This window comes from Monodelphis domestica, chromosome 3 (assembly GCF_027887165.1).
Source record: "Monodelphis domestica isolate mMonDom1 chromosome 3, mMonDom1.pri, whole genome shotgun sequence".
Lineage (NCBI taxonomy): Eukaryota > Metazoa > Chordata > Mammalia > Didelphimorphia > Didelphidae > Monodelphis > Monodelphis domestica.
In genome coordinates this window covers 495529323-495547760 of record NC_077229.1, presented here as the reverse complement: position 1 = coordinate 495547760, position 18438 = coordinate 495529323, and the positions used below count along the sequence as shown (strand labels likewise).

At 39.2% G+C, this 18438-nt stretch overlaps 1 protein-coding gene across 2 annotated transcripts in view; it reads left to right on the top strand.

The window, feature by feature from the left end:
* Positions 1–17472, top strand: part of SERINC5 (serine incorporator 5) — a 133406-nt gene extending 115934 nt beyond the window's left edge. Inside the window, exons 9-12 of one of the 2 annotated variants that reach the window (XM_056824818.1) lie at positions 3200–3266; positions 6202–6241; positions 6907–7054; positions 11419–17472. In XM_056824818.1, the coding sequence (XP_056680796.1) occupies positions 3200–3266; positions 6202–6241; positions 6907–7054; positions 11419–11566 (403 nt within the window). In that variant the 3' untranslated portion in view covers positions 11567–17472. The remainder of the gene's footprint in view (positions 1–3199; positions 3267–6201; positions 6242–6906; positions 7055–11418) is intronic. The other variant, XM_056824820.1, reaches the window with a different exon arrangement.
* The last annotated feature ends 966 nt before the right edge of the window (positions 17473–18438 follow it).

The window sequence follows — 18438 nt, the reverse complement described above, 5'->3', positions numbered from 1 at the left end:
CAAAGACCCATTAATTTCCCAAAGCCATATTTCACTAATGTTTATCTGGAAATATTTTCTAAGAATAAAGATAAAAAAACGCTTCTTTTATATTATCTTGTAGAGAAGAGTGAAGGCCCCCAAAAAAATAGATGGAAAATTTGGAGGGGGATGGAGTGTTTCATTTGGCAGGTGTCTCATTTCTCTCCCATTTAACCCTTCAAAGGCAGAAATATAAGGGATGATAACATTTTACCACACTCTCAAGCAAGCAGTAGTGTTAGGATTTGATGCTGGGAAGGAACTTCTCTGTTACAGTATGTTGAACATCTTCAGTGCTGGCTTCCAGAAGCTAGGCTAGTGTATCTCCCCCTTGTTCTTTGTATGACACAATCCTTTGTTTGCTCCTTTAATCCTGGTTCATGTTCTGCCATCTTTTACGTACTATGAAAGAAATTCTAGTTGGGATAATGTTTTGCATAAGATTGAAAATAAAGTAGCATAGGAAAGGATAAAAAACCTTTGGGCCAATTCAGGCAAAGCTGCATTTTTCAGAAATCTTTGAAGATAACTATGACCCATTGGAATACAAGGCCCTTGATAATGAGAACTCAGAGGGTATTAATAGGATTAAAAATAGTATTTTCTTAGTTCTTTTCCTGAAAATGTATGTTTTTATATTTACATACTTAAGTTTAATTCCCATATTTGAATTGTTCTCCAAATGTCTTTTTTTTCCCTTGTGAGGATGGAGTTTAGGTTATCTCCCCACCCTGATAGCCTAAAAATTCCTAATAATAGTTTTATATTCTTAGAATATCTATATCTTTTTGAGACTATGGAGGACATAAAACATTCAGGAAATACAACTTTCTAATTGACATTTTCTTCTTTCTGCCCAAGTTTTAACCTGAGAGATTTTTGTCTAGATTTATAGCATGCCTTGGTAACAAAATTAGAAACATTTCCTAATTTCTAAAGAAACTAAATTCAATTAGTAAGCTTATAATCTTCTGAATAAACACTGCTTTTATTCATTCATTTATTTATTTTTTAATTTAATTTAGTCAATTTTGAACATTATTCCTTGGTTACAAGAAAATCATATTCTTTCCCTCCCTCCTCTCCCCCATTCTCCCCATAGCCGATGCACAATTCCACAATTACGTGTATTCATTTATTTTTTAAAAGCCCTTACATTCTGTCTGAAAATCGATATAAGTATCCATTCCAGGAGTGGTAAGGGCTAGGCAGTTGGAATTAAGCGACTTGCCTAAGGTCGCACAGCTAGGAAGTTTCTGAAGCCAAATTTGAACCGATCTCCCCCCTCCCCCTAGACCTGCTCTCAAACCACCTAGCTGCACCTCCATTTTATTATTGAGGGACCTAGTGCTCAAGGAGGATGCAGTGATTTGTCCAGAGTCACACCTTCCACTTAGTAATTGATAGAGCCATGATACTAACTCGGGCATCTTTGTTTATCATTCTTTCTACCACCACCACCCCACCTCTTAAACAAGTACCTTATATGTTTACTTTTGGTAATAACTGAAAAACTTTTATTCTTCTGCCAGCTAATCCCTCTTATTTACATCCCCTCATTATTACTTTTCTCATGTCCTTTTGCATATGCATTTCCTTTCTTGAATACAAGGTCTTGCTTAAAATCTTGTTCCCCTCCCTCCAAATGTATAGCTTCTCTTTCTGCCCAAAAAAGACCTTATTTGCCCATATTTAAAATGTCTCCAAATGTTCTTTTCCCCCCACATGAGTGGAGTTTAAAGATGCTCTCTTATCCCCCACCTCCAATTTTCTAGGAATTTTTTTGATCTCTGTATGAGAAAAATGATAGCATTTTATTACCTTACTTTCTGCTATTTATTAGATTCTGAAAGGAAAATGAAATGGAGTTGTCAGTTATCTACGCGCTTTGTGAATTGGATAGGCATTTGTTTCTATGGCCCTCCACCCACTGGACTTTACTTCTCCTTGCGAGACCTCTCTCTAGGAAAAGGAAAATGATCGATGATTCTGCTATTTCATTATGAGGGTATGTGAACAGAACAGAGGAGAGGTGTGGAAGCCGGGGTGAGCCAGGGGTGGCTGTTGTTCACAAATGCCTGTATGCCTCAAGTAATCCATGCATGTAAATTAATGAGATCCGCTTCAACCAACCACCATCCTGCCCCAATACAAAGCTCTCCTCCTATGTCTGTTTCCTCATCTGTAAAATGTACACAGGATACACAGGATGGCATCGTAAGGCTCAAATAAGGAGCATAGGTAAAAGCATTTGCAGAGTGTTTTTTATTTTTGCCTTGGAGTGGATACTTAGTATTGACTCTAAGACAGAAAGTAAGATTTTTTTGGAGGTGGTGCTGTTTTTTAAAATCTTACTTTGTACGTTAGAGTCAATGGTAAGTATCTGCTCCCAGGCTTAGAAGAGTAATAAAGGTTAAGCAGTTGAGTGTAAGTGGTTTGCCTGGAGTCAGATAATTAGAAATTATCTAAGGCCAGATTTGAACCCAGGACTTCCAGTCTCCCAGGCATGGCTTTCTATCCACTGAGTTAATGCACTATTAAATGCTAACTGTTAATATTATTGGGGGACAGCTAGGAGATCATCTAAAGTTAGGAAGATCTGATTTCAAATCCATCCTCAGACACTTTCTAGCATTGTAACTCTGGGCAAAGTGATTAACCCTAATTTGCCTCAGTTCCTTATCTATAAAAATGGAGAGTAACCAAGGAACAATGTTTGAAATTAAAAATAAAAATAAAATAAAAATGGAGGCACTCTAGGGGAAGGTAATGGTAAACCATCCCAGCATCTTTGTCAAGAAAATCCCATGAATCATGGGATCATGTAGAGGAAGACACAACCTAATGACTGAACAGCAACAGCAAACTAATACTATCATCCTCTTTTTGGATAAAGTAGAAATTTAGGGTGATCCATGCTTTGGTCTGGCAAACTGACTTTTTAGACTTCAGGAAAATCTTCACCACATAGTTCTCACCAGAGAAATATACTTCCTCTCCTCTCCTCTCTTTTTAAACCCTCCCAAGGCGAGATTTAAACCCAGGATTTTCCATCTCAGACCTGGCTCCCAATCCACTGAGCCACCTAGCTTCTCTCTTCAGGATTTGCTTCTCAGGACTTTGGCCCTAACTGGATTCTGTGTATTTTGATGGCTTAATTTTTTTTCTGACTCCCTAGTTTAACATCAACGACCCGGTCAAGTTCTGAGGCTCTGAGGGGAAGATACGCTGCCCCTGAACTGGAAGTAAGTTTATTTCTTCCTTTGTTTTTGCCACTTTTCAGAAAACTTTTTCCAGGAATGCATTTAGTCCTTTTAAATCCCATTTCTCCATCCAGTGTTTATTTAGCTGTGTATTTTATATGTGTACCCTTGTTGGTCTGTATTTGTCATCCACTTCTCTCCCTGGGAAAGAATGAGAAGATTAAAGTAAAAATTGGTTAGAGCCTTCCCATGTGTGCTGTGGGGGCGAAGTACTTTAAACAGTTTCTGAGGCGCTCTGAGCTGCTTGGGGCTCTTGGCAGATGTTCGATTAATGTCTCCCTGTGGTGCTCTCTGCTGCTTTCCTTGGTGAGCTTTCTACTTCTGGGTGCTGCAGTAGATGTTCTGATTCCTACCTGTCCACCATCTGTAGGGACAGGCTAAGGGAATCTGGGGGAAATTAAATGAAACCCCTGGGACCACAGGAGAATGCCCAGGCAGGCAGAGGGAAATAATGACGTGACTCAGGAGACTTCACAGTTGGGTCTGGGTCCCAGAGACCTTGGCGCCTCAGGCTTCCCAACTCTGGGCTTTGGCAGGCAGTTGTTTCCTCTTCCCTGTAAAAAAAAAATCATTTTCCAGTCCATTTAAAGGCCCTGCAAAAGACCTGAGCTAGGGCCACAAGACCACGCTTGGTAGGAACTCTGATCCTCTAGAACGGAAGCACAAGCAATGCCAGCATTTCCTGCAAAGTCCAGCCACCAGCCTGTAGAAACCCAAGCTTTCACATGTGGAGGCTGTCTCTGACTTAGAAGCGCAAGGCTCAGTTTGACATCCAAGCACCAGCTCTATCTCTGTGGCTTCTCCTGGGTAGATGAGCTTTGTTTGTTGTCTCCCCAGAAGTGGTCTCTCTGCAGTTGAAATTTCCAGATGATTTTTCCTGCTCCTAAAGTTAAGGAATTTAACTATTAGTCAAGGTTGTCTCCCTGTTAGCACATCTAATGGGATCTCCCTGTCATGGAAGGGCAGAGATAACCAAGAAGAGTACAGATTGTTTATGGCACATCCTTAATGAGAAGAAAAACCTTCTCGTAGCCTGTTGTTTCTTGCCACCCAGTAGGTGGTTACCTGCTGAGACCTTCCTGTCCCATTTTCAGTGTCTTGATTGTGTTTAGAGTTTAAACAAAAAGGCAACAGCCCACCTCCTGATAAATTTCACATGGGGGAATTTCTTTTGTACTCATTGTAGAGGAAATAAATCCATTATTTTCTATCTTTCCAAACTAGTGAATATGTGGTTTGCTGCTTTCTTACCAGAGGCAATTGTTTTATGAATGCAGACTTTTTTTTGAGACAATAATACACTCACATTTCTGGAAAAGACTTGTCGTGGTTTGGAGGAAGCCTAGATTTGAATCCTGCCTCAAAAACACTTTAACTTATTTTTTTTTTTAACCTTTACCTTCAGTCTTGAAATTAATACTAGGTTTTGGTTCTAAGGCAGAAGAGTGATAAGACCTAGGCAATTGGGGTTAAGTGACTTGCCCAAGGTCACATGGCTGGGAAGTATCTGAGGTCAAACCTGAACCCAAGATCTCCTGTCAGAGCTGCCTCTCTTATTCACTAAGCCATCTGACTGCCCTATATACTTATTTGCTGTGTGTCCATGGGCTGGTCACTTGAACTCTGCTTATCAGTTTCCTCATATGTAAAATGATGATAATAATAGCACCAACCTCAGAAAGTTACTGGGAAGCTCAAATGAGATGTGTCACTCTTTAGAAACAAGTAACGCACTTTATAAACAGGATCTGTTACTGTTATAACTAGGAGTAGGAATTGCAATGCACTGGCGTCATCCAACCTCTAAGAGAAATGAAATGTTATTCCCCGTGTAGTGCATCTTGTTTTCATTGGGGATGAGAATGGAAATCTTCTGGAGAGGTCTCCATTTCAGAAATGAAGGAAAACGAGGCAGAAAAAAATGGAAGGGTTTTCCTTGGCTAGCTATTGCTTGACTGGGACTGTGAACCCAACGACTGTGTTTTACTTTAGTTATTAGTCCACAGTGAAAATCTGGGCCATTGTGGTTCAAATAATAGCTTCTGGCTAGATCCATCTTGAAAGCTGTTGGATAGATGTAGTTTGGGACTTGCTGAGCATCCAATTCATTTTCATTGCACTGCTGGAACATGCAGAATATTTCATATGCATCTTGGATGTAGTGTAGTACATTGGGAAGCATACTGCTTTCAGATTTTAATTTAATTTTTTAAATTCCCACTGCCACTAAACCACCCTTGTAGCCTTGATCAGCTGGGTGGCACAGGGGAGAGAGCACTGGACCTGTAGTCAGAAAGATCTGAGTTCAAATCTGGTCTCCCACACTCACCAGCTGTCTGACTCTAGGGCAAGTCACTTAATATCATTTATCTCAGCTTCCTTATCTGTAAAATCAACTGGGGAAGGAAATGACTAATCTCTCCAATATCTTTGCCAAGAAAACCCCCATTAGGGTCACGAAGAGTTGGATATGACTAAAGAATGACTAAACAATAACAAGTCTTGATAAAATGATATCACCTCTCTGGCCCTCAGCTTCTCATCAGTAAAATAAAGGGTCTGAACTTAGATGGTTTCTAAAGTGGCACAATGGAAAAATGGCATGCTGGACCTCGAGTCAGGAAAATCTGACTTCAAATCTTGCTTCAGACAATTTACTAAGTCAAATGCTGCTAATGTCTCTGAGCTTCAGTTTCTTTGCTTTTTAAAATAGTGATAATCATGGTACCTTTCTCATAGGGTTGTTATGAAAATCAAGTGAAATAATGTATATAAAGCACTTTGCAAAAACTGTAAAGCACTGTAGAAATTCTGACAATTATCATTATGATGTTTCTTCCACTTTGAGATCTAAGTATGGTCCTAGAATGATCTTCTTTTGCTATTTGTTCTGAGGTTGTTGACTTTTGTTTTTCAGGTAGCTCGTTGCTGTTTTTGCTTTGCTCCAGATGGAGAAGGTATGTGGGGTATTTGCTTTAGTGGATCCTAAGACTTTTGGTAAAGGAATGGTTGCAGTTCAGATATAATAATTTTGTCTGTTGCAGAAGTGCCTATTCCACTTTTATGCACACATGTATGTATGTTTGTATTTACATACACAGCTTCTTCTCCTGTTTCACCTCCTGGGTGGTTGTTTTCATTTCTCTCGTTCTTTGCCAGGACTTTTGTTTTCATTCAAACTGCCAGTGGGATTTGGAGGAATTGTGAGCAATTTTTTAAAAGAATAGTTTGAAAGACAAAATGTCAGCAGCTTTTAAGTCTCAGGTTTTTTTCTCATTCTTTTTCATTCTCCATTTTTCTTTTTGAGTAGTTCTTTAGGTTCATATAATTGAAAGGAAAGATAGAGACTGGACCTGGGATTGCATTAGTATAAGGAACTCCTGGATGAGGAAACTCCCTTCACCCATGTAGGCTATTTCCTTCTCCAGTTCATTTTAGTAATAAGGAAACTGAGGCAGGAAGAGTGAAGTGATTTGCCCAGGATCACACAACTCCTTTCTATATTTTCTCCACTGTTACAACCAGGACAGGATGAAGGGCAAAGAGAAGAAGGGGGAGTCGAAGATTCTTTGTAGCCCCTTTAAAGCAACAAAGCTCCTCACAAATTTCTTCTTAATTTCAGCAGATGCTGAGGAACCAGATGCTCGGAGGGGAGGACAGCAAGTCATCTATGATGAAAAGAAAGGCACGGTCTATAGCTATACCTACTTTCATTTTGTCTTTTTCTTGGCTTCCCTTTATGTGATGATGACAGTCACCAACTGGTTTAAGTAAGTAGTTTTTTTTTTCCTTAGGGGTTCAAGGTGGGTGGTAGGGAAGTTGCAGAAGCAATTTCAATGATGTAATAATATGGGGGCAGATTGTGGAGAAAGTCCCTGTAGAATATATAACCTCAAGCTGTGACAAGGAAATCACTTTAAAAGACTGATATATATTAATTTAAGGTCGCCAAGGAATTCAGCTATGTAATTCCTAAATGAAAACTCAAGTCAGCAGTCAATCTTTTATGGAGTTTAATTACAATAGGAGGAAGAAAGGAATTCGAGATAGAGAGAGAGAAAAAGGGAGAGAAGGGAATAGAGCTTAAATACCCTGTCTGTTTAGACTGGGCCAAAGGCCCAAGCCCTTAGATAGCTGGGGCAATGAAAGGAGATCAGTCCCTATTACTCACGTGACCAAAAATGGAGAAACAGTCTCAGAGGCCCCCACCTTCAGCTTCCTTCAGAGCAAGCTTCTCAGAGCACACTGCAACCACTCCCGACCAACTCCTCAACCCTCCTCAAGTCTTCAGACCCTCCTATCTTTAAGGAAACCATCCAAGTTCCTCCCCTCAGTTCTCCCATCTACCAATCACTGTCCATAAATTTCCCTGTGCCAATGGAGGCTCTAGCTTAACCCAGGACCGCCCAGAGGTTTCTGGTTTTTGCACATGTCTGTTGAAGGTCATATTTTCAAATAATTAAATCTTTGATCCTTTGCTACAGCCCTTTCTAAATCCTGTTAACCTGAGTAGGGTAGAGATTGGAATAATTAAATTTTGATCTAGGCTGCAGCCCTTACTCAATCCTGTTAGGACTGAATAGGGTGGAGATTGATTCCAAGTATCTCCATTGTATCAATTCTAAAATCAATCATGACTCAAAGAAATTCCTGTTCTATGCTTAAGCATAGGTCAAAGTCCTTTCCATTGTTCAGCAAAAGGTTTCTGTCCTAAAGTAATCTTAAGAAGGGAAGGAGAAGGAACCTCCCATGCCAATGGGATTCACATTCCAATAGTCAAGACCCACTATCAATAGGAAATTTTTCAAGTATGAAATTTCCCAATGGTGAAATTTCCAACATTTATAAGTCTAGGAAATTTTGAGGTTTACAAAGCCTAAACATGGGAGGTCTTGAGTTCAAATGTGACCTCAAACACTTCCTAGCTGTGCGATCCTGGGCAAGTCACTTAACCCCTATTTCCTAGACCTTACCACTCTTCTGCCTTGGAACCAATACAGGGGATTGATTCTCAGACAGAAGGTAAGGGTTTTTTAAAAAGGGGAAAAACCAGAAAATGCACCAGACTGAATCCTTATGGGAAAAATCCAAGAAAAAGCCACAGCAAGTCACTTTTCTAGCCCAGGTTGGCATAGGGATACAGAGGGGTCTTCAGACTCTGAAATCAAGGCCTGTCCAGGAGCATGCTGTAGTGTAGAAGAAGGCTATATACCAGCCAAGAGGAGGTCTGAGGTCTAGATAATGAAAATGTGAGATGAAACAAAAACAAAAAATATATATATACATATATGTATTTTCATAAATGAAATGAGAACACTAGATGAAGCATTTGGAAAAGGAATGAGAGCTATGAAAGAAAGAATTTAAAAGTGAATTAATAGCTTGGCACAAGATATACAAAACATTGTACAAATAAAGTCAAAAGCCTGAAAGGAATACAAAATGTGAACAGTTGATCACAAAACAGATTGAGGAGAAAATATTTAGACCATAGTAGGACCCTATATAATGAAAGGCTATGTTGATGGCTAAAACCAAGGATGTAAGTGAATAGCTGCTGATGCCATATCCATCCATCCATCCATCCATCCATCCATCCATCCATCCATCCATCCACCCATCCACCCATCTACCCATCTACCCATCTACCCATCTATCCATCCACCCTCCTACCTACCTACGTACCGACCTACGTACCTACCTACGTACCTACCTATGTACGTACGTATGTACGTACGTACGTACCTACCTACCTACCTACCTACCTACCTACCTATCTACCTACCTATCTATCTATCTATCTATCTATCTATCTATCTATCTATCTATCTATGTATGTATATATGGTTCTCTCTTTTCCTGTCCCTCTACCTAGTATTCTGCAACCCCCTCCCCCCAAAAAAACCCAAACATGAAAAAAGTGAAAAGTAAAAGCAGAAGAACTGACTCCAGGAAAGCCTGAACTGCTAGACAGCATCTGTGGCCAGCAGTCTGCAGGTAACTGAAACTGCAGATAATGGAGGATGGAACACTACTGTTTCTGAATTTCATGCTCCCAAAAAGAGCTTAGACATTATATTTCAAGAGAACTAGGAGAGCAAATTTGAAATAGGAAGAAGCCAGAGGTCACCTCCTGAAAGAAACCTCCAAATGAAAACTTTATTATGTTTTATTATATAATATGTATATTGTGATTTATAATATACATGATAAATTGTATTATATATTATAGCCCAAATCTAGAGCTTTCAGGTTATTATTTTTTTTTTAGTTTCATGAATTTTTGACAATACTTTTCTGACATTTGTGATTCAGATACCCCTCCTTCCCCCTACTCCCCCAGTGGTAAAGTTATACCAGTGCCAAGATTTCAGGTTAAAGAAAAAATACTGCAAGGAGAAGGAAAGAATTAGTTCAAGTGCTGGGGACCCACAGTTAGTATCAGCCACCAGTAGGAAGGAGCCAAGAGTCTTGCTATTCTGAAAGACAAAGGATGTAAGTTTATAGCTGAAAGCAACTTACCAGCAAAACTGAGTGTAAATTCTATTGGGTGAACAATAGACTTTTCATGAATTGGAGGACTTCCGATCTTTCCTGATAAATAGATAAGAACTGTATAAAATCTTTGAAGTTCAAACATAGGAGTTAAGAGAAGCATTAAAAGGAACAAACAAAAAAAGACTAAACACAGATAAGTCGCTTACCTTCTAAGTTGGGGAGGTGCATACTCATCAGTAAGCCATATAGGATTAGTTGTCGTTGCAGCATTAATACAATACACATATATATATACATTCAAAACATTTTTGCAGCAATAATAAGACCTAATAGTGCAATGGAATTTATGCTAGTGGAAAAAATGTTTTGTATGTACACATAGGTGTATGTGCCCCTCATCAGGAATTATAGGAGTCATTGAATTAGATAAAAAGCCAGTTTGATAAACAGTGGTTCTGTTATTACTTGGTCATTTTGAAAGATGAAAACACCAGGGTAGAAGGAAAAGGGAGTTTAGTGATCAGGGCACATAAGTAAAAGTCTATTAAAAAAGAAAGGAGGAGGAAGAGGGAAGTGGTTGATATTTGAACTTTAATTCTTATATAAACTGAACTAGTCAAAGGAGGGAATAATATACACACAGTAGAGTACAGAAATATATTTTACTCAATAGGGAAATAGGAGGGAAAGGGCATTAGAGGGAGAATAGAAAACTAATGATGTATTAAAATGGTGTTATTTTGAGGTGGGGAATTATTGAACAAACTTTGGTATATAAATGTGATGTTTTATATATGTGATATCACAATTTCCTATTGTTGTACTATGGGAAATTATGAAGGGGAATAGTTTTAGAGATTTGTATGAACTGATGCAGAATTGAAATGAATAGAATCAGGAGAATAATTTCTACAATGACAATGGTACCATAGACAAACAACTTTGAAAGACTTAGGAACTATGATCAGAGTATTACCCAACTATGATTCCAGAGGACTAATGACAAAATATGGTTCTTACCTTCTGATAAAGAAGGACTCAGAGTGCAAAATGAGCCTCTTTGTGTGTATATTTTTCTTTTGGACATGGCTAATGTAGAAACTTCTTTTGCTTGATTATATACATTTTTTTTTTAAACCCTTACCTTCCGTCTTGGAGTCAATACTGTGTATTGGCTCCAAGGCAGAAGAGTGGTAAGGGCTAGGCAATGGGGGTCAAGTGACTTGCCCAGGGTCACACAGCTAGGAAGTGGCTGAGGCTGAATTTGAACCTAGGACCTCCCGTCTCTAGGACTGGCTCTCAATCCACTGAGCTACCCAGCTGCCCCCTTGATTATATACATTTGTAAGGGGCTCTTTTCTTTTTTTTTTTTTTAAATGGAGATTGGGGTCGGGGAAGAAGGCAGACTTTTGCTTATTTAAAAAAAAAGAAAAAGAAAGAGATAGAAAGGGGACAAGGACATAGTTAACTTCCTGAGTCATTTTATTGGCCAATCAAGCAGTTCTCCTTCCTTTCCTTTTGCACTGTTAGAATTTTAGAAACATTTTACCATTAGACTGTTACTTCTTCATATAACTGTTTATTTTACCAATTACATGTAGTAACAATTTTTCACATTTATCTTTCTTTTCAACAGCTATGAAGGTGCCCACATTGAAAAATTCTTCAGCGGAAGCACATCTTTTTTCTGGGTCAAGATGGCATCTTGTTGGATGTGTGTCCTCATCTATCTGTGGACCCTCATAGCCCCTCTCTGCTGCCCTGCCAGAGAATTCTCCGTATGAAAGATCTGAGAGTCCTTCTTTTATCAATAACTGTCAGTTATGTCAGTTGTACCTGTCAGTTTGACCAATCTGCCAACTAAAAGACTGTATTTTTAAAAGGTTTTTTAAAAAAGTAATGAGTAACATGAGTTATGATTGGAGTCCTAAATAACACCCACGAAGTCCCCCAAACCAGGTTGGCCCAAACTGGGTCAGGAAAAGCACGCATTCTACCAGAATGTTCGGGTTATATTGAGTTCCTGTCCTTGTGATATAATGAAGGAAACATACCAGTCATTATGGGAAGCATTTAAAAAAAAATTTTAGAAGGAAGAATTGTTTGGATCTACACTGATCATAGATGATACACACTATATATATGCTCTTGACTTCCATGACCTTTTATAATAAGATGCGGCAGTAAGTCCAAGTTCAACAAATATTAATTAAGTGCCTATGATGTGCAAAGCACAATACTAGGTGCTGGGATGGGGAAGTTGTTAGGATAAGATGCGGTTCCCTACCTTCAAGAGGCTGATAGTCTATTAAGTCTCATTTGACAAATATACAAGTAACTGAACTAGAATACAGGTTTCCAAAAGTAGGATTCCAAAGGGCTTAGTGGTTTTTTGCATTTATTTTCAGGGTTTTTTCCCCCTCCAGAAATCTGGTTCAGAAATGTAAAAGTCCTTTATTATTTTTTTTCAGCAGACTTTCCTCCCTCCCCCCCAACGGAGATCAAGGGTTCAGCATATTTTTATAGGGGAAAAAAACAAGTTTCTGTTGTCTGAAATCCCTATTCTATGTACAGAATGACACTGGGTGGTCTGGAGCTCAGCCTTGGACAGGCCCAGCCTCTGCACCCGAAACACTAAGATGGCTTGTGTCCTTTGTGAAGTCCTAAGCATGGTGTTCTGGCCATATTCCTCATTGTTCACAACTTTCTAATATTTAGGGAGGGAAGGAGGAAGCGCCTGCTTTCAAGGGAGGTGAAATCTCTCTTTTGAGGCAGGTGGGATCTAGTGACTGGATGCCTTTACACCAATCCCAGGGCTTTTTTCAGTCCTGTTTCCCTGTGGGTCTTAAATGTCTTTCCTTCAACTTGTGATGCTGGAAATCACAGATATAATTTACTGTCGTCCTTGTCTCTGTGGGCCCCCTAACCCATCCTCTCCCACCTCTTTGTTATAATGTGAATAAGCACAATTTGTTGACAAACATAGTCTCACCTTATTGTTATTACTTGATCAAAGTATTGCAATAATTACAATGATTATTTGTATTGTTGCACATGACTTCAAGGTTGTCTTTTTCCTTACCTAAACTGTGGATAGATGCTTAGATAGGTTTTTTTTTTTAATTGTAAGTACTTTTAATAACAATATTCTTTAAAGGGCTTATATCCCAGAATTATTTTTTGGCTAAAACCTGCTGAGCATACCCATTAGTCTCTGAGTAACTCTTTCCCAACAAATTTGTTATTTCTGTGCTTTAAGAGGGCTTTGATGAATTTCTAGCTTCGGTCACGTTCTCTAAACTATTAACGCCTTTGTTGTTTTTCTGGGATATCATGCCCTAAGAGAACCTTGGGACCAGAGTCAAACAGTTCTTTTGTTAATGTGACTCCTAGACTTAAGATGGGGATCCCTTGTGTTTATGGTCTGATTGACATAAAGCATCCTTGGGCCATTTTGTGAAATCAGTGCTTCTCTTAAGTATTTACTGTGAGAAACTGGACTTCTGGCCATTGCATAAGGAAGACTCTTACAATTAAATTCAGCTCCAAATTAAATTAAAATCTGTCATACTCTGCTGAATAGCCCTAGGTGCTTAAAATAGATGTGATGGAGGAAATCTACATTTGGTATTTCTAGACTTTCCTGAACCATTCTTGGCTTAGAAATGAGAGAGGAGTGGGAGCTGAGCAACATTCAGAAGAGCTTGGGGACAAGGTTCTGTAGAGGTTCAGCCTCAGAGCTTTCTTTCCCCTTCTGTGGGTAGGGAGGATTTTTTGTGGAGGGAGGGGGGAGAATTTCTTACTTTCTGTCTTAGAATTAATACAGTGTTCCAAGGCAGAAGAGTAGTAATGCCCAGGCGGGGTGGTGGTGGGGGGTGGTATGTGACTTGCCCAGAGTCAGACAGCTAAGAAGTATCTGAAATCAGATTTGAACCCAGGACCTCCTATCTCCAAGTCTAGCTCTCTGGCCCCTGAGCCATTTAGCTGTCCCTGGGAGGAAATTCTAAACTGAGCTAAATGAAAATAGTTTTTTGCCTAAAGGATGTAGTAGATAGTAGAAGTAGTCCACCGTATGCCAAATGCTGGGGTTAGAAAAGAGCATGAATCTAATGATAATATATTCATTCCATTCCCCTTCTTCTGGCATTGTCCTCCATCTATATTTCCCTTTCTTCCTCCCTTAACCCCATCACTGTCAGTGATAATGGATTGATAATTCTACAAGTATGTGAGTATATCACTCAGACACAGATATGTGTATGATTTATCTGCACATGATACATACAATTGTGCATGTATTTTATATTGGTCATAGGGTTAAGTTTTTAAATAGTCAGATTTTTTTCCTTTGTGAAATGGTGGGGGAAAAAAAAACAATTATCAATCACCACAGAAAGCACTTTTTTTTTCATATTAGAAGCAAGAATTGTTGGAATCCACACTATTTATGGATAACATCATATTGTACATATGTTTATGAATTCTGTCATATTTTACTACAAGGGAGTATCACAAAGAACAGCAGAGAAAAAAGCCCAATTAACCATTTGGTGTCATGACTTGAAGTAAATAGGTGTATACTAATTCTGGAATCCCTTGCTGTGTCATAGCTTTGTAGCTTTGCAAAGCATCCATGACAATCGTTGCCATTATTAGCAGTTTAGAGATGCAGTATTGTCCGGGAGTCAGGGAGTTCCTCTGATTTGGGGTTGGGTTGGATGAGCATTGGGAGGAGCTTTCAGTAGAACTTAGAAAGATCTGAACTGTTTTTGGAGAAGATATGAGTAGGTTTTTGGTGGTGGTGGTAAAGGTTTTACTGTCTGAGGAGAGGGCATCATATTTCTTAGCTTTCCCATACATTCTTCCTTTACCTGGGCTCTGTAACTGAGACAGAATCCAAATTCAAGGAGTATCTTGAGACCCTCTAATTGGCTAGGTTTTACTCAGGTGAGAGAGTGGTTTTCTTCTGCTTCCTAGAGCATCCACTGGCAAAAATTCAGGGTACCCATGACCAAGTACTATTTCTTTCTTTTTTTTCCCCCTTTAAACCCTTACCTTCCATCTTGGAGTCAATACTGTGTATTGGTTCTAAGACAAAAGAGCAGTAGGGGCTAGGTAATGGGGGTTAAGTGATTTGCACAGAGTCATACAGCTAGGAAGTATCTGAGGGCAGATTTGAACCCAGGACCTTTCATCTCTAGGCTTGGTTCTCAATCCACTGAGCCACCCAGTTTACCCCCATCCCCCAAGTACCATTTCAAAGAGACCATGGCCCCAGTTTGGAATTTCCATCATCAACCAGTCCAATTCCATTCCCAGGTATAGCTTTCAAAGATTTGGTAAGTGGCATATTACTGTCTTTTAAAAACCTGAAATACTCAAGTACTGTTTAATCCTTTCCCCTTTCATTTTAAATGTTTCTGCTGATGCCTATAAAATGGGGTGGATGTGCCCAAAGTACTGGTGACCTAGGGGACATCTGTGGAAATCTATCTTATTTATTATAGTAATAAGCAATGCTCAGGTGATGATGATGGGTCAGCGTGTATGCATGCCTACCTTTTTGTGCTATTGGAGGTTGTGATTCTGGTGATAGAGAAACTGGAAAAAAAAATCCATACAACCCCGTGCCAACTTCGGTTACCTGCTTTGGACTTGATCATCTCACTGGACTTTACCAAAAAGGTGAAGCCTTGTGTATAATTAAAGAAATGACTCTCGGTTGTCTATTTTATAAGAGTCCCTCCTTCACAGAAGCTGGAGAGAGCTATAGAAAAGCTCTGTGTTTTTAACCTCTTCCTTTCTTTCACCCTCTCTTAGAAATAGCGGAACAATAAGCCCTTCTTTTCCTTTTTGCCTGTTTTCGTTAATGATGAAAACACTAAGATGGAGGTCTCTAGGAATTATTGTACAACTACACGTGTTGACTATAGCATCCTTCTGGAAATCAGCCTCCCTATTTACTATATAAGCTTATTTAGGGGGTTTGCTCAACGGATCTTATTCTTAAACATGCCACATTTAACACTGCTTGATGAGTCCTTAGTGTCAGCTTTCAGAAATATATCTGTGTGTGTGTGTGTGTGTGTGTGTGTGTGTGTGTTACTACCTTGTGGAAAGGTATGAAGCCACCTCTTTTGGAGCAGTTGGGCAAAGGGATATGAAAGAGATGGAAAGGGGGGTGGCATTTTTAAGGACTTTAGTTCGAGTTTCTGTGCCAATGATAGGAAGGTTTTCTAGCTGGGAGGTTTCCATGTTTCCGTCTTTTCTAGTCTCTTAGAGGGATTTGCCCAGTGAGCCACCATGAGTATTAGGTTAGAATCTCTGTAACAAAGACTATCCTTTACCCAGGCAGTATATGGCATTAATTAATTGGTTTTTTTCTCTCCTGGGAGTTTACTTACACTGGTGCTTCATGTTGTCCTAGAAAAGGGAATCCCAGGGATTGTATTTAAACCACCAGGGCTCTTCATCCCTGCCCTCCTTTCTTCCTCTTTAAATACTGTCATTTTGATGAGCTCTTGAATATATACCCTTTTAAGTGAAAGAATATTCCCTTGTAAAAGGAGAGTGAAGCCGGGTGTCAGGAACATCCCGTCCCCAGGAAGAATTCTGGGTGAAACTTCAGTCAGGGAGGACCAATGACAGTTTGAATTGCTAAGAGGTTTACCTTTAGCTTATAGGTCATCTCCTGATTCTAGCCTGCTTGTAGCATTGAGTGTATTTTCCTTCACTTGTCATGTAATCAATACCGTGTCGGCAACTTTGAACTCAGTGCTGTGTTCTGGGTGCAATTAGGATTTCCTCAGGACCTTCCACAACCTGAGACCCAGGGGAGTAATCCACATAAACCATGGGAAATAGAATGGTTCAGTTTGAAGTCTGCATCTTTCGGCTCTTCCAGACCCTACCCCTCGCCCCCAAGTATTTTAGGGCTGTTTAATGAGAACCACAGAGGCAGTCATTTTGGAAGATGGGAATAGTATTTTGCTTTTAACCAAAGAGTCCCCCTTTTAAGAAAATTTTTAAAAAAGTCATTTTGAGAAGTAACTTAACAGAAAGAAAATAAAGCGAAGTAAAAATTCAAATGTAGAAGTTGGATCGTATTTATATGAGCAAGGTTTAATGAAAGTAACTCATTGAGGTGATCCTTTCTGGTGAAGGAGCCTGGGAAATTCTTTCAGGTGAAGCTTGTGGCAGATTTATAATATATGTCTTTAAAGGATATTTATAAGAAATTTAAGAGGATGCTTTTTTCCCTTCAATAAAGATTGAAATTTAACTTTATTTACAAAAATGGCTGCAAAAAATTTTTGCAATTTTTTAACTTAGATGATGTTTTACAAGAAATATTTTTAAAATGTTTTTACTTTCCTGAAACAAAGACTTTTTTTAAATGTAGCTTTTGGAATGTTTTTACTTAGCTGTAGTCAAATAATGTGGGCATGTTTGCTAGATTAGAGGTTAAAGAATAATTTGTATGGTAAATGTACCACCGTTTTGAAGTTTGTACCAGCCTCCATTTGGGTGAGGATTTTAGCTTCTTAATGATAATGTATATGTTGGTTTCTTTTTTCTTTTTTAGCAAAAAACCCTTCCCTGTTTTCTATAAAGTGTCTAAAACAGTCTCTTATGTATAATACTTAGAAATTGCAAAATACAGAATTGAATAAAGTTTAAAATATAAAAACCAGTTGTTTCCCTCCCCCCACCCCATAAGGTATGCTTTATAAACTTGTTGCGTTAATGGTAAATAATATTTTTCTCGTGTAGAAAGGTAAACTTTTGCTGAGGGGTTGGGGAATACAAAAGATCACCAGCTCTTTTGATATGCTTCTTTTTCTAGCTGTCCCTAGCAGAAAGGTGGCCCAGTGGATAGGGTGCTGGGCCTAGAGTCAGGAAGACTCATCTTCAGGGAGTTCAGTTCTGACCTCACATGCTTCCTAGCTGTGTGACCTTCAAGTCACTTAATCCCGTTTTCCTCAGTTTATTCATCTGTAAAATGAGCTGGAGAAGGAAATGGCAAACCAGTCCAGTATCTTTGCCAAGAAAACGCCAAATGGAGTCATGAAGGGTTGGATGAGACGGAATAACAACAGCAACATCCCTCAGTAGTTCCACAAAGAGGGGAGGGAACAAGAGTGGAATATCACCACTTCACTTGGATTCTTTGCAGTTTTCCTAAACAGAATCCTTCAGAATGATAGCCAGAACCGGAGAATGATATGGTCTGAAAATTCCTTTGAATCTCCAACTCAACAGGAGTGATGGATTTTTTTAGAGCAAGTTTAAAACTGCTTGGCTGGCCAGGTCTGCATCCTCAAAGATCCAAGGATAACACTTGTGCAGTGAAGCCAACAAGGAACTGGCGGGTGCCTTTCCCACTTAGGGAAGAAGACCGGCTGATGGCAGATAGTCACCCAGCATTTATTTAGGTGACTACTTCCTATTTGTCAGGCACTGTGTTTTAGTGCTGAGGCTACAGAGAAAGGCATGTGAGATAATATTAAACTTTCCCTTCCAGGAGCTCACAGTTCTAATTTGGGAGCCAATATGCAAACTATACAAACAATACCCATAAGTCAAATTGGAGGGAATAGTAGGGAAGCCTCTGAATTTGAGGACTGGGAAAAGCTTATCAAAGAAAGTGAGATTT